The sequence below is a fragment of the Trachemys scripta genome, chromosome 12 (assembly GCF_013100865.1).
Source record: "Trachemys scripta elegans isolate TJP31775 chromosome 12, CAS_Tse_1.0, whole genome shotgun sequence".
NCBI classification, from domain to species: Eukaryota; Metazoa; Chordata; order Testudines; family Emydidae; genus Trachemys; species Trachemys scripta.
The window spans coordinates 13,502,163-13,517,904 of record NC_048309.1 but is presented as its reverse complement, the minus strand read 5'-3'; the positions used below and the strand labels follow the sequence as shown (position 1 = coordinate 13,517,904).

The 15,742-nt window shown below is 39.0% G+C and overlaps 1 protein-coding gene across 4 annotated transcripts in view; it reads left to right on the top strand.

Moving 5' to 3' along the window:
- Positions 1 to 15,742, top strand: part of DOK5 (docking protein 5) — a 95,140-nt gene that overhangs the window by 70,770 nt on the left and 8,628 nt on the right. For 2 of the 4 annotated variants that reach the window (XM_034787490.1, XM_034787489.1), the window contains exons 3-6: positions 2,671 to 2,785; positions 2,886 to 3,005; positions 5,675 to 5,864; positions 7,214 to 7,349. In XM_034787490.1, the coding sequence (XP_034643381.1) occupies positions 2,671 to 2,785; positions 2,886 to 3,005; positions 5,675 to 5,864; positions 7,214 to 7,349 (561 nt within the window). Of the gene's footprint in view, positions 1 to 2,670; positions 2,786 to 2,885; positions 3,006 to 5,674; positions 5,865 to 7,213; positions 7,350 to 8,697; positions 8,889 to 14,401; positions 14,496 to 15,742 lie in introns of those variants that run through there. The other 2 variants (XR_004647871.1, XM_034787491.1) reach the window with 2 other exon arrangements.

Genomic DNA, 15,742 nt, shown 5'->3' with positions numbered 1-15,742 from the left:
TACCAGCTTCTGGCAACAGTCTTTCTCCATGGTCTGGTCCTCTACCAACCACAAGATGAAGGTAAAATTGTTTCAGAGATGCCATATCAGTAAATTAGGTTATTTCACCTTTTTGCAATCGTGGATTCAAATTCTGTAGACAAAAAACACCCACTAACATCAGTCTGGCGAAGGCCCAGTAACTGGAGTTGTGAAGGGCATTCTACCAAGTAGAGCAATGCTATTCACACAGACCTAAGCCCACAGGTAGGGAAGGAGCCATAATACAATCTCTGTGGGGCCACTAATCTTGCACAAATCTTGAACTGCCTCTATGTTGTGGTTGTGAACAACGGGGAGAACTAAAGCAAGCTTAACGACTTCAGGAAGCAGGCTCTTCCCGGTGTTCTATCTAATGCTATATGCTAAATGATAGAATAGTGCATTCTATGTAATTCTGTAACAAATTATTTTATGGGTCAGATTCTACCATTCTGTACTTAACATGAGCAATAATTTACTCCACCATTAGTCCCATTTTCTTCAGAGGAATTACTCAGAGAGAGTAAAGTACTATTCATTGTGAGTAAGAGAGGGAGACATTGGTCCTAAAAGAGGAAATGTCTACTGTTTCTCTCATGCTATTGAATTCTTTCGTTGAGGGCAAGAAGGAAATATTAGAAGTTGAACTTGGCAGCTGATAATTTGCAGTTCACCTGTAATGGGATGAGGTGGGAGGGGAATATATATTGACAGATTTCTTATTTTTATCAAAATATTTATTAGTGTCTTGTCTTGTTAGCATCAGGAATGCTCTTCCATCATGGCTCTCTCACCATAGCCTTCCCTGTAAAAGTGGGAAGAGATCCTGCAAATTAAGCACAATTACATTATCCTGTTTAAAGCAATGTTAAGATTGATTCTAAAACCCATAGGCAAAAAAGACTGAGTTCTGAACTCAGCCAGCTGGAGGTGAGACTTAGCAGCTGGGTTAGTGTTTGTGTGATGACCCTCTCCTGACTTTCTTTCTGCTGCTTCTCAATGAAGTGTGAGTCCAGACACAGGTTTCAGCCAATGCATTGCTTTTTTTTTATTTTGGAGGCTGCTCACAATGCACCCATCACTTTGCTACTTTGCCCCATTCTCCTTCAGGAGAGATTAGCTTTCAAAGATTTTCCTCCTCTAGAGCTGTTCTCATTCTCTCTCTCTCTCTTGCCAGAAGGGAACATGCAATAGAACTGCTTTGAGGAGGAACTGGGTAAGACTGGGTCAGTGGGAGCCTAAGGCTCATTAGGATATTTGTCTCTCACTTCTTTATAAATAGATTGTAATGCCTTTAGTTTTTCAGTACTGTAGAGAACCAGCCCACAATGGTAAAAAAACAAGTGAAATTTTCCACTGGCATGTAATGTTGCTCAATGTTACAATACCCTTTTAGTAATATTCAGAGAACTAGGAAAACCAGGACAATGATGGTGCAAGCTGTCTTTAGAGAGAACATGTCTAGCAGCCACATCCTTCCTCTTTCTGGTGAAATTACCAAAAAAAATGCACCAGTGGAGGGAGTGGCTAAAGTTCATGTTCAGATGGTTACTTTGGCAATGAAAATGTTGAGGTGTACGGCCAAGATTTTCCAAAACAGAAGCCTAAAATGTAGTCTTCTGGTTCCCTATTTAGCCACTTGCCTGAGTGTTAATAGTGCAGAGAAACCAACAGTTACCACTGAGCCGAATGTTAGGCTCTTTTTTGTTAAAATCTTAGAGCAAAGTCCTAGTCCAGGCTGGAAAATAGGGCTCTTTGTGTAGAAATGTTAAAAAGCACCTATTGTCTGCTGAAGCTGTCTACTAGAGCTGGACAGAAAATAGGAGATTTCCACAGGGTGGGGAGGGGGAAATCAACTTTGCATTGAAAAAATGAAAACTGGAAAATCAAAACTTTTTCAGTTTTTGTCAACCAAAGTCTGAAAATCTCTGGCTAAAAACTACGCAAAACCATATTTTTGAGGGGTGGAGAGGACTTAAATGTTCTGTTTTTAGGTTTTTGTATTTCTGACCAAAAAATTGAAAATTTTCAAAGAACATAAGACATAGGACTGGAAGGGACCTTCTTGGTCATTGTGTCCAGCCCCCTGCTGTCACAGGCCTACAAGGAAAGTGGACACTTCTGTTGAAAAACTAATTTTCCATCAAAAATAGTTTTAGATGAAAAATTTCATCTACCCTAGTGTTTATTCTGCCATAGAGCAAGTCATAACAGAATCGGTTTCACCCGCTAAGTGAATGGATCAAGTGAAACCTTTTTTCTTGGTCTTGTTGCTACTTCTGCTGCACCTGTTTGCTCTTTACCATGTACTTCATATAGGTGTTTCCCCACTGGCGTGAATGCTGCTTCCTGAAGAGATGATTCCACCATCCCTGTGGTTTAAATCCTGTTTTTACTGGGTTTCACTGGAGCTTGTGCACAGACAGAATATGAGGCATTGTGGAAGTGTCAATGTGAATACATCATTTAGAATCTTCAAGTTCATCTGTGAGCCTGATTCATGTCAAGATGATTTTTCCTTGTGTGTGCTCATGGGCTCATTCTTTTTGGGTTTTTTTCCAGCTTGGCTTAATGCTTTTCCCTTCTCTCCTCCGTTCAATAGTCATTATTCAAGGATTCTAATTAGAACTCCAAATTGCTCTTTTTCAGGTCACGGAACTCAATAATGTGAAGAATATATTACGACTGCCAAAAAGCACGAAGAAACATGCTGTAGGCATTTATTTTAATGACGACACGTCCAAAACCTTTGCTTGTGAATCAGGTGGGTAAACTGGCACAGTATATTAGAAAACACTGGCATGTAAATTGTGAAATTATAAACATATTGTACCTACAAACGGATTTTCTGGGCATTTATACAGAACTCGAGGCGGATGAGTGGTGCAAAGTGCTGCAGATGGAATGCCTAGGAACTCAGATTAATGACATAAGCCTTGGAGAGCCTGACTTGTTGGCATCTGGTGTAGAAAGGGAGCAGAGTGGTATGTACAGAAATATTGAACTTTATAGCGTTTTAGAACATAATTCCTACCTGAGGGCATGGCTCAATTACATAAATGTTTGGGCTGTGCACGTAGAAACCAGAAATATACTCGAGCTTTTACAACCTGGTGCAAAAACCAAACCAACAAACAAAAAAAGCAAACCCCAAAACAAAACAAAAACCACCAATCTTGATTGTTATCAGCACTAACTAACCTGTTCTGCTAATCTGACACTCTGATTTAGGATTTTAGAAATGTTCTAGTGAGATTTTTCAGACAAATTAGGTGCATTGTAATCTCTTTGGGGGCAGGGAATGCTTTTTGGTTCTGCATTTGGAAGGAACCTAGCCAAATAAGGTCCCAGTTCATGACTGTGGCTTGTAGGCACAAATACAAATAATAAATATTGCAATATAAATAATAATTGCATACATAATCTGAGCTCAATTACTTCACTTGCATATGGAAATCAGCTAATTGTATGCACACGTGCTTTCCATGACTTAATTAGTGCACACAATTTTATTAACTGCATGCAAAATACAGTTGTGAATGCCTTTTGTGTGCCCACATGCATTTACCTTGAAAATACAGGGCCGCCTGGGGGCGGGGGGGGAGCAAGTGGGGCAATTTGCCCCGGGCCCCACAGGGGCCCCCACAAGAGTTCCCTGGAGCGGGGTCCTTCAGGGGCCCCAGAAAACTCTCGTAGGGCCTGGGCCCCCGGAGCTTCTTCCACTCCGGGTCTTCGGCGGCGGGGGCCCCACGCCGCCAAAGACCCCAGGCCTCCTGAATCCTCTGGGCAGCCCTGTGAAAACACACTCCTCTTTGAGAAGCACAGGCTGGAATCTCTCCTCCTTGCAAGCAACCCTAATTATTAGCTTATTTCCCCTCTATCTGTATACTGGCCAAACACACACTCTCAGATGCCCATGTATGGTTAACATATTAGAATTTATAATTAGCCCTCATCCCATTTCTGTTGCAAACTGAGTTCAGGGACTTGCACTAAAAATATAATGGAGAATGCAACATCAGTTACATTTTTAACCATTCATTGATCCTAAAAGAGTTAATTTTGAACGCTTAGGTTGTCTTTTCACCTGAAGAAAACCTGGAATTCCTTTAGCAGCATTTCTCCAAGCTTTTTTAAAACCAGATTTCAGAGTTAAAAATCTGAATCTGTGTTTCATTCCATTGTCTTTTTGGAGACATTGTCTCCATTGTCCATTGCAATTCCACTGGCTTAAACAGTCTTATACCATCACAGAACTAATGTAACAGAGTGGAGAATCAGATTCTAAACCTCTAAAATACTATCCTGGCTTGAAATTAAAGAACATGTTAATTTTCAGATTTACTTGCCACTTTCCTCTATCGATTCTGATTGTTACTCATTCAATCCAAAATATGTGCACTAAGTCAAGTGACTGAAAAAAGGTGATGAATGAGAAGGAACCAGTTTGACAAGTGGGTGAGTGGCTTTAGATAATTCCATGTCTGCGAGAAGTAGACTGAGGGAATCCTCTTTGCGAAATTGAGTTCATATAAAAACTTAAGCAGTCATGAACATAGATTAGAGACTTATTAAATGCACAGACTTGCACTGCACTTTTAACTATTCTTGTGACGCTTTTTATATACAACCATAATTATTAGAAGAGAAGTTCATTGCTATAATTCTTCACAGTGACATACATGTCCTGAATGTAAGGCCTGAGTAAATAGGCTTTGTCTGGGGAACCAAAGCCTACTTGGGTAGAGAATGCTGAATCTTCTGTGCAATCCCAACCCGAGCCAGGGCACTGGAGAGTTTCCCAGCTCTTCCTGAAGGTCGTGGGTAACAAGTTTTAGCCTACTGCAACCTTCCATATGATGTGTTGTCAGTGAATTTGTGTAGGTCTGGATCCATTAGCAATGTCCCAGTCACTTCCCAGGTCATACCAGAGCTCACCTCCCTTCCAATCTCCTGCACAGCAGGCCACTAGAGAGTTTACTTGTGCAGCATGCAGAGAGCTGTTAAATTCCACTATGTGGCTTCTCTATGGTCTCCGATCCTTGCGGCCCCACATATTGAACCTTGGCAGCTTGAACTTTCTCCCTTGGCATTTGGAAGTTGAAGCTAGACAAATTCAGACTGGAAATAAAGTGTAATTTTTTTAATGATGGGAGAAAATTAACCACTGGAACAATTTACCCAGTCTCGTGGTGGATTTATCACTGATGATTTTTAAACCAAGGTGGGATTTTTTTTCTAAAATATCTGCTCTAGGAATTATTTTGGGGAATTCTATGGATTGTGTTATACAGAAGAGCAGACTAGAGAATCACAATGATCCCTTCTGGCTTGGAATCCAGGACTCTATTAGGCCCTTTACATATGTGTAATAAAATAGACCTTTGCCCCAGAGAGCTTCAAATCTCAGTTGTTTAAAAAGTGATCACATAGATAACATTTTATGGATTTTTAGAGACCATTGCTATGTACTGTTCTTATGGCTTCACTCTGTATGCAGTATATTTTTAGAAATAAATGTAATCAATTGAGGGAAGCGAGTTTTTATTCTTGGAGTAATTGCTAAAAGTAGATATAAGACTTTGTAATTATAAATAAAGGAAAAATAGGAAAATCTTAGAGATTTTAGACCAACCATTTGTTTTTCTTCCAGAGAGATTCAATGTGTATTTAATGCCATCCCCTAATTTAGAGGTGCATGGGGAATGTACCTTGCAGATAACATTTGAGCATATCTGTCTTTGGGATATCCAGAATCCCAGAGTAAAACTCATCTCTTGGCCATTAAGTGCCCTCCGGCGGTATGGACGAGACCCAACTTGGTTTACGTTTGAAGCAGGGAGGTGAGTGTTTTGCTATAATACTATAAGCCATTTTCATAGAGAGGCAATAGGGGGGCTAATCCTAGGTGATACTAATGAGTGTTCCCACCTTATACTGAAGTGAATGAGAGTGGAGATTGTTCAGAACCTTACAGAGGATGTTGCACACCTTGTGGGGAAAAAAGTTCACATTATGATATGGTTAGTTTTAAGTTGCTGCTTTGTAAACCACAACTTTTGCACATTGATTCTACTTTTTACTGTGTAGTTATTTTTAATAAATACTGTACATGAGCCCGGAGAATTGGATGTACAGATTTTAAAAAAATGGGGGGAAATATTATACTCTGCCAGTAATTCGTACAACACAAAGATTGACCCTTGGTCACTAATAGCACCTACCTTAGCCATAATGGCATGAAGATTCAATTAGGAGTTACTAATGGATCTACTAGCTACATGTACAAGTGTTTCAAGTTGAAGGCAAACTCTGCTCTCAAAATTTTACTGGAGTTCTGTGCAATTAGGGAGAGCTAAATAGTGGAGTCAGGATCTGTCATGTAGATGCAAGAGGGGAATTTTGCCTTAAAGCATTGGCATTAGTGTTAAAATGCTATTTTAATTCCTGTTAGACCCTTATGTTTTATGTTGAGATGGATGTTTCTCTATAGAGCTGAAAGAGCAACAATCTGAAGAGAAATGGCATGGTGGCTTCACACAGGTCCCAGAGGAAATTTTGTGCTCTCCTAATGGTGCAAATCAATATAAGCCTAATTACTGACTTACTCCGCGAATTTACATATTGGTCTCCTCAATTAAATAAAGTTCACATCCACCAGTGCATAAGGAGGTAACATTTCTCTTCTTAGTAACTCTTCTGGTCTAGGAGACACTTCCCTATTTCTAACAACATCTTTAATAAATCTAAAGAGATACACAATACTTTAATTTAGTTCAGTAATGTAGATTTTAGACAGGGGCCTGAGTTTCACAGCTGAATCAAACCCTTTCAAGCGTACATAGTTTGGAAGTGAAATACACCAAGGACTTGATTCTGTAATGTTTACATTGAGAAGCAATTATGTGCATAAGTAAATACTACTCCATGAATATGGGTTGGAGAATCTGGCCCACATGTTATTGATAATGATGAGTAATCATTATATCCTGTTCTAGTGGTTTGTATATATGCTTATGAAGTTGTATCTAAATCAGTGTGTTTTACTGCAAACAATCATTTGTTATTTTTATTACCTTTTGCTTTGATATCACTTTTTTTTTACAGCAGTAGTGCCGAAAATATACTTTACAAATCACCCTGAACAAATGAAAACCTCACATTTGGATCATTTCTGTTCTCGCTTTGGCAGGATGTGTGACACTGGGGAAGGACTATTCATCTTTCAGACAAGAGATGGGGAGGCGATCTATCAGAAGGTTCACTCAGCTGCTTTGGCCATAGCAGAACAACATGAGCGCTTATTACAGAGTGTGAAAAATTCAGTGGTATGGCTGTTAGTTGTGCTTGTCATCCAACACTCCGCATTAATGAGTAACAAAATTCATAGACCACCTTCTTGAGCGTGTTCTTAATTTTTGATTTACAGATATTAAATAGTTTGAGTGCATGATGACTTTCTTCTCTTCTAGTTAAGGTGTTAATGTGTTCAGTTCTGATGGCATTTAGCACTTGGGGTTACTAAAGCAGTAAATAATTATGATCGCTTTTTTAAGCAACTGAAAGTAGAGAAGTTTCTGCGTTATATTCCTTGATTGCGTTATTTGTAAAACCATCAAGAGGTGTAAATTGCTATAGGAAAGATGGCTGGGTCCTGTAGGCACATGTTTTCCATTCTCATTAGCTTCCCATTATTAATCAGCAACTTGAGTAGTTTATTTGGAAGTGTTTCTCATCAATGCAATTCCAAAATATTGTGGCTGACTCATGGTTTTCCATTTATTAATTGATGTCTACACTTTAAGAATAATTTAGAAAGTGTCATATGTTGTTTTAAACTAAACTGCTTGATTTGTTAGGAGGAAACAAATAGTGGTCTAGAGTCTCAAAGCATCTCAGCTTCCTGGGGCTGTAAAATGCTTTAATCATGTCTTCAGACCTGTTTTTTGACATTTACAAAATTAGAGAAATTAGGCATTTAGAGACCCTGTAACTGGCATACTGGATCAGACCAGTGGTATATCTAGGCTACTGTCCTGTCTCATACAGTGATCTGTCTAAAGTACTTATACGGCTCCCATTGTTGTAGCATCTGAGTACTTCACAATCTTGAGTGTACTGATCCTCACAACCCCTCTGAGAGTACTGTTTATCTCCATTTTACAGCTGGGGAACTGAGGCACAGAAAGACTAAGTACTTTGCCCAAGATCATATAGGAAGTCTGTGGCAGAACAGGAAACTGAACACTAATATCCTGAATCCCAGACTAGCACTCTAGCCAGTAACAGATGTTTCAGAAGATATAAAATTCCCTTAATGGAGAACTGTGGGATAACCTGACCATATGGGAATTTTTCTCCTTATTCCAGACAGATGGTGATTGGCTTGTACCCTAAAGCATAAGGGATTATACCCCTTATCAATGCTTATCCTTCCTAATGTAAATGTGGATGTTGTTGTTATCCAGATTAATGTCTAACCCTTTTCAGAATCCTTCTAAGATCCTGGTCTAAGTGATATATTCTGGCAGTGAGTCAGGCTGGATGTAATTGGTTGAGAAAAAATGGAAATCGTCCACTGAAATTTCATCCAAAGGTCGCCCTTTTTGGGGAAGATTAATATATTAGAATTAATATTTCACCTCTGCCTTCCCCCCTTTTTTTAACCTTTTGTAGGTTTTTTTGTTATTCTGAATGTGGGCCAGGAATTGGAATCAGAATCACAAAAACAAAGCTAGAGAGGCTGTTCTCATAGTAATTCCAGACCAACCAGAATGAGGAAATACAAGAAACCCTGAAAGCAAAAGAATCTAACTGTTCTCTTAAGGTGTCAAGCCAAATTTTGTGGATTGGATAATTGAGCTAAACTTCAATTAAGCTAATAAATAATTCATTGGTGTAGTTTGTAAGGTATTTGATGCTATACATATTTTTTCACCTAAAAAGGTCCAGTGGTAAAACATTCACTTGTTTCCAGTCAATACCAGTATATTAATTTGTAGCTCATAGTGACACTTCACAGATATTGTTACCTTAGTAGCTTTCCTAGACTTTCTGCCGTGTATTCATTTCCTTAATCAGCATCTGTGATCACCTTGTAGGTTAGGAATATGGGGAAGTTTTTACCAAGAAGTCATTCTTGAAGGCAAGATTCTTCTGTTGAATCCACATGGTGTTAGCTGGCTCCTTATATATTCACTGTCATTATGTCAATAGGACATCCACATGTGTTGTCATGACAACAGAATACAGCATGCCAAACCTAAATGCAATTGTAAAAACTCTGCCCCAAGTGCGGCCATTGGGATTTTAGCAATTTCCAGTGCAGCCTTCAATTTATTAGGTTATATTTGGGTAATACTTGTCAAGGACACACTTTGCTTTTCTGCCTCTACAAACGCATTGACCTGAGGTGCAAAATCAGTAGCAAATGAAGTTTTTTGCTGTTCTTTCTCTCAATGCAGTATCCTCTACTGATATATTTCTTAGAGCTGTATAGATGACTTTCTGATTGTTGAAACAGTGGGTTATTTTCAAGTCTTCAGGAGCAATGTCAGCCTTTCATCAAAGGGGGAATAAAAAGGGTGATAATTATTTTGTTTATCCTGAATTAGCAGCTATTTTACTAGTGTAACAAAACCACTCAACAAAACAGATTAAAAATAGCCTGGCATGGGTCATACATACCTTGGAAGCAAGGACTGGCTGCAGTCCACTAGTGTTGGAAGAGACTGAGTAGCATGTGTTGTCTATTCAGTCATAGCTATTTTCAAAGACAGTCTAAAGTCTGTGGTAACTTTTTCCTATTGAAGTGAATAGCATTTTCAGACCCCTTCATATCTGGTGTTTTTACAGCAGTTGTAAATGGCAGCCTTATTGTGCAATATGGTATTTGAAGAGTCACTTCAATTGATTCTTAAAATACTAAACTGCACTGTAAAACCGTCACCTCAATCACTTCACAAAGATACAGTTGCCATACATTTCAGTGGGGAGCAGCTGCAACAGATCTAAACTCCATTTTACTTAAACTAGGTCCAACTATAACTTCTAAAAATAACACAGTCAATCCTAGAATGCTAACCTGACGATAACAACATACTCTTCTTTTCAATTTAAAGGCATATCATTTAGTGTTGGTATACAAAGATGAGCCCAACTGGAAATTCAGAGCTTGGGTTTTTGGTGTAGCCCATCAGAGAGATGGCTCTGAAATATGGCTCTGGATCTAGGTTCAGATTCCAGCCTTCATCCTAGAGTTCAGAGGTGTCCAGATTAAGGTTTCTGGTTGTCTTGTTAGATCTGAGAGAATACTTCATACTAGGTAATCTATTTGATGAATTTCACCTCTTTTGCTGATCACAAAACATGTTCAACCACATCATGAAATTCTCATTTTTATTTATAGAAAGTGTACCTGGAAGGTATGATTATTAAAATTCATTTTAGAACTCAAATAGTCACAGAAAATTTTGTCCACTATTTACTCATCTCTAAGGTCTATATCTAATCATTCGCTCAGGTACTCCAATCTGGCCAAGTTGTGCTTAGCACAAGACTGGTGGAAGGTTGGCAGAAGTGACATTAAGCTGCCCACATGCTCCCCCAGTTCTGGGACTGACAAGGAATCAGGCTAGCCCTCACTGCAAATTAGAGCAGACAAGGGATCATTTCAGATGCTGTGATCACATGACCTTTGTCCAGACACATGACAAGTCTCATATGGGAGTGGCGTAGGATATGCCAATTTTATGGCTTCTTTGCAACATTGGACACAGACACACCAGACAGTTGCATTTACTTGTCAGCAGAGTGAATTAAAAGATGTGTCCTTTTTGGAAAGAGTAGAAACCGTGTTAGCCCTCTGCTCGGGTGAATTTCACCCTTTCTGATTATTTGCTAGCACACAGCATATCTGGTTTATACCCACCCTTTTCATGCTTTCTTCCTTTCTGTTTTCTACCATCATTCAATGAAAAAGTAATATTTATATAGAGCACAAACACATTTTTCAAAAACCATGAAAGATTATCTAGCTGGCCTAATAATTGACCAACAGAATTATAGTTCTTGACTATTGCCATTTATGCCAGGGCTCAGTCCAGGTAGTTTGAGAAGGAACCTCATTACTTCTCATGATGGAATGTCAAAACTTAATGAGAATGAATCTTCCTAGTTCTGGCAACCGAAATCCAATATTACCTAGAATGATTTTATTGGCCAGTTCAAAGGGCAGCCTAGATGCTCGGGGGGCAGATTTTCAGACAAAAGTAGATCTGATGCATATGATAATACAAGTGCAACTGGATTAGTGGATGGTCAAATTGCTAATTATGGTCATTTCCATGTGTACTTGTAATCATTAGAAATGGAAATTAGTGCTGGGAATGGTACTTCCTATCTTTGGGACTAGAAAGGAGTATCTTGTAGTAGAAAGGATGACAGTAGGGTGAACAACATAAGTAAACCCATCAAAAAAAATTTAAAATTTAAAAAGAGCATTAACATATCCCTGTCTGTCTGAAGACATTAAAATAAAAATATTTTCTCTTCTACAGCATTTGCATATCTTTTGCAATGGATTTGGTAACTGCCTTAACTAAGCAATGATTGTCTTAAACAGTTTGAATTGACTACGTGAACCTACTTCACCTGGCAGAAAAAAGCCCCATCTCAATTAGGGCTGACAAATGATTAAAAAAAACAATCACAATTAAGTGTGAGATTAAAAAATACTATTTCTTTTATCTTTTTTTCCCAGTGCAAATATTTGTAATAAAAATATCAAGTGAGCACTATACACTTTGTATTCTGTGTTGTAATTGAAATCAATATATTTGAAAATATAGGAAAGCATCCAAAATATTTATAATAAATTTAAATTGGTATTCTATTATTGTTTAACAGTGCAATTAAAACTGTGATTAATCGCAACTGTGTTTTATTTAGTTTATGTTTTTGCATTAATCACATGTATTAACTGTGATTAATTGACAGCCCTAATCTCACTATAATAATCCCAAGACTAAGATTCAGGTACTTTATAATTAGAGTGTTTGATAAAGCTCTGAAATGTATACTCATCAGACTAAGTGAACAGATCACACTATTAACAAATGTTTTACATAAATTACCTAGGTGGTGGTGGTTTTTTTTTTTTTTTTGAGAGAGAGAGAGAGATAGAACACATGAAATACTAATTTGTGGGATGGTGGTGGTGGTGGGGGGGCGGAATTATATTCTTTAAAAAATATATATATATATGACCCAAACCTTTAGTCCTGGCTGAGCTGTGCTTAATGTGGGACCCAAGAGAGGGTGCAAAGATGACTCCCTCAAACTGCTGGACTGCTTGGAAACCAATCCCCAGGACTAGGTTCCATCCTAGTGACTGTCCTCTACATAAGCCTCTAATACAACCCCCATGCCAGGGGAATTCTCAAATGCACAGCTAGGGCAGCTTTACTCTTCTTTTCCAGCACTAGAATGACACCAGGGACCATAGTAAGAGCGATAATTTGGCCTTTTTTCTGAATTCCACAGAAAACATTTAAAAAACATTGGACGCCCCAGTAGAAATATGTGTTCTTTATTTGCAATGGACAGATAATATTGGAGAAGTATTGTAGGTATTAGCCCAAGTTCTGTTCTCAGTCACACTAGTGCATTCCTACTGAAGAAGGACTCAAGGATGCTCTCCTTGTTTAGGAGAAGGATTTAAGACGTGGAGACATTCATCCAGAGAAATTTCAGGCAGAGCCAGGTATTTACACTATATATTACATCTTGACTCTTTCATTAATTTATTGAAATATGAACTAAAATAGTAACTTACTTTTCACCGCTGTGTTTTTGCTTCTCTCTGAATGCAGAATGGAGTCACTAATATGGCACAGAATTCCATGGTTGGCTGAAACACCACGCAATAATGTCCCATCATACTGCATTGTTTTACAAAATAGCATTTGGCTCGCCTCTAATGGTGAAATGGTACAATGCCACCACTGACTCCTGACTGCCTCTAAATTGCTTTTCCTGTTATGTATATGCAGTGGAAGAACATTATCAACAGACTACACCATCCAGGTTGCCAGTGAACCTCAGTATACATCAAAAACCCTGCTAATGATCACTGTACCATGGTCATCCATCCAAATAGCCAGTAAAATGTCAGCCTTTGTGAGAATGCCTCCACACTGCATTATGCAGTTATCTGTTACAAAGGTCAGAAAAATTCCAGTCCCTTTCATTGCCTTTAAGAGGAGATTTCACCATAATTAAGGTATAAGGAAAATGAAGAAGAAGCCACCACAAAAAGTGCACCTAAGTAGGGCTGAGCATAAATGTTTGCCTTGATGGAAGAGGATGCATTAACGTGCAGTATTTTTGTGCTAGTGCAGGCTCACCAGCAAGCCATCACAAGCGCTACAGTGTAGTCTCTGCAAAGATGTGTCCCATCAGGGAGAATGGAAGTATCTTTTGGATGGGATGCGACTGGAAGGGTCCCAACAGGCTTTAACCAATGACATGAGTGGAAATATCTAAGCAGCACTCCCAACATAGTAGGTTTTCAGTTTGATGTCCTTCGGTTGCCAAATCATTCACTCACCAAGTTAATGCAACACAGATTCACACTTCTCTGCTCTTGGCCAACTTGTAAGCACTGTGCATGTGCACATTAGTGTTTCATTTCCTACAGCTTTCAATCCACTTCTTAGTGCTGAGTGTTTATGTGAAATAAAAACAGCCAATTATCATGTCATTCCGGCTCCTCCTGTTGCTGCAGATACCAGTGAATTAATTATGGGAATCAAATCAGTCATGGTCTAGACAGGGTTTGCATGAAATCTGAGCTGTGTTGACACAGTCTGTGTGTTCAGGACATAGAATTGCTTCTCCTTATCTCTCCAGACCCATTTCCCTTCCTCTTGGGTCAAAACTCACAGCAGGCTCTCCTTCAGGCCTTTTGCTTTCTCCTCCTCAAATTTTCTTCCCCCCCCCCCCCAAGTCTATTTCCCATCCTCCAAGGATGTCCCATTATTAACTCCACTTACTTCAGGAATATTGTACTGTCTCTTAAACTCCCTTCTGACCCAACCTACCTTAGAGACACTGTTAAATGGAATTCAGACTGCTAAAGATTTTGTGCAGTTGGGGAACTGTCAAAGTCAGTGTTCTAGTTTTACATTTCCTGGAATAGATCCCTAGTTGTTTGTTTCTATGGTGCTGAAATGTATGCTAACACTGAAGTTTCTGCTGATACTTTATTGAAGAGACTGTAGGTGGAAGTGTGTGTTGTTTAGAGTGATTCAGTAATACTAACTTCAATGTGGGTGTTTTAAAGATCAGTAGTTGACTTGGTGTTTGCTTTTCCTTTCAGATCCCAAGCACAATGTCCACACCTTACAGAAAGGAGGTTGTAGGCGAATGGGTTCCGCTAAATAACTTTACCCTGATCTGAAGAAGAGCTCTGTGTAAGCTTGAAAGCTTGTCTCTCTCACCAACAAAAGTTGGTCCAATAAAAATATTACCTCACCCACTTTGTCTTTCAAATCTTTACTTCTTCTCCTCTAAGACAGCCAGCCCTTATCTCTTCCTCTTCTGTGTGCTTGCTTGACCCTTCCCTTTTCGCTGTGAAATACACTAATTTTGTAAAGATTCTTTCCCTCCATTTCTAGATACAGATTTTTTTTTAAAGGAAAATAAAAGTTGAAGCATGCTTGAAGCATGTCTTTAAGAACATATTCTGCAAGAACACAGTGTAGCATAGATATTACTGTGCTTTTTGCTCCCAATATAACAGAGATTTTAAGAGACTGGGGTTTTAAGAGACTGGTATGATTTTAAGAGACTTTGGGTTTTAGAGACCTTAGTCTGACTTTCTGGATAGAACCTTTGGCAGTGCCACAGAGTTAAAGTTTGAGAAATGTGTAGCTTACTGTTGGCTGGAGAAAACATATTGATTAAAAATGGAATTTATGAGAAATTGCATTAAAAAGTCAAAATTCAGACTATTTTTACCAACTCTAGTGCAGATCTCATGCATTTTTGTATCTTGAAGCACAGTGTAATTGACAATGCTTTCTACTTTAAAATAAAGAATTAGGGAATATAGCTGAGGGTGTTATATGTAAGGGAAGAGGCCTGAGACTGGGTTTTCCATGAGATAGTTTTACTCAAATGCATTTGCTGATCTCAATTGTAGAAATACGGCACCAGGAGACAGGTAGTCTCCCAGGAAGTCCTAAATCCTAAATGGATTGGGACTTCTCCATTTGAGATTCCATGTCTTTTCTGACGCTGCACTAAACCAGTTGCAAACAGAGGAGACATTCAAGCTGAGAAAATGGTCAGGAGGTAGGACAACCTCCTGGAGGGTCCCTAAGCTCTGGGAACAGCTTTCTACCCTGATCTGAAATACATAGGGTCTCCTGACCTTCAGAGGAAGCTGTCTATATGCTAAGGTTTTTGCAGATGAAAGGTTTTTGACAGAGTTTAGGTCTGCACCAGGGAGAAAATCTTTGTGTGCCATCACTGGTAAATAGTATCAATGGCCAATGAGGGTCTGGCTGGAGAGTCTTGCCTACATGCTCGGGGTTCTACTGATGGCCATATTTGGGGTCGGGAAGGAATTTTCCTCCAGGGTAGATTGGCAGAGGCCCTGGAGGTTTTTCGCCTTCCTTTGCAGCATGGGGCAGGGGTCACTAGCTGGAGGATTCTC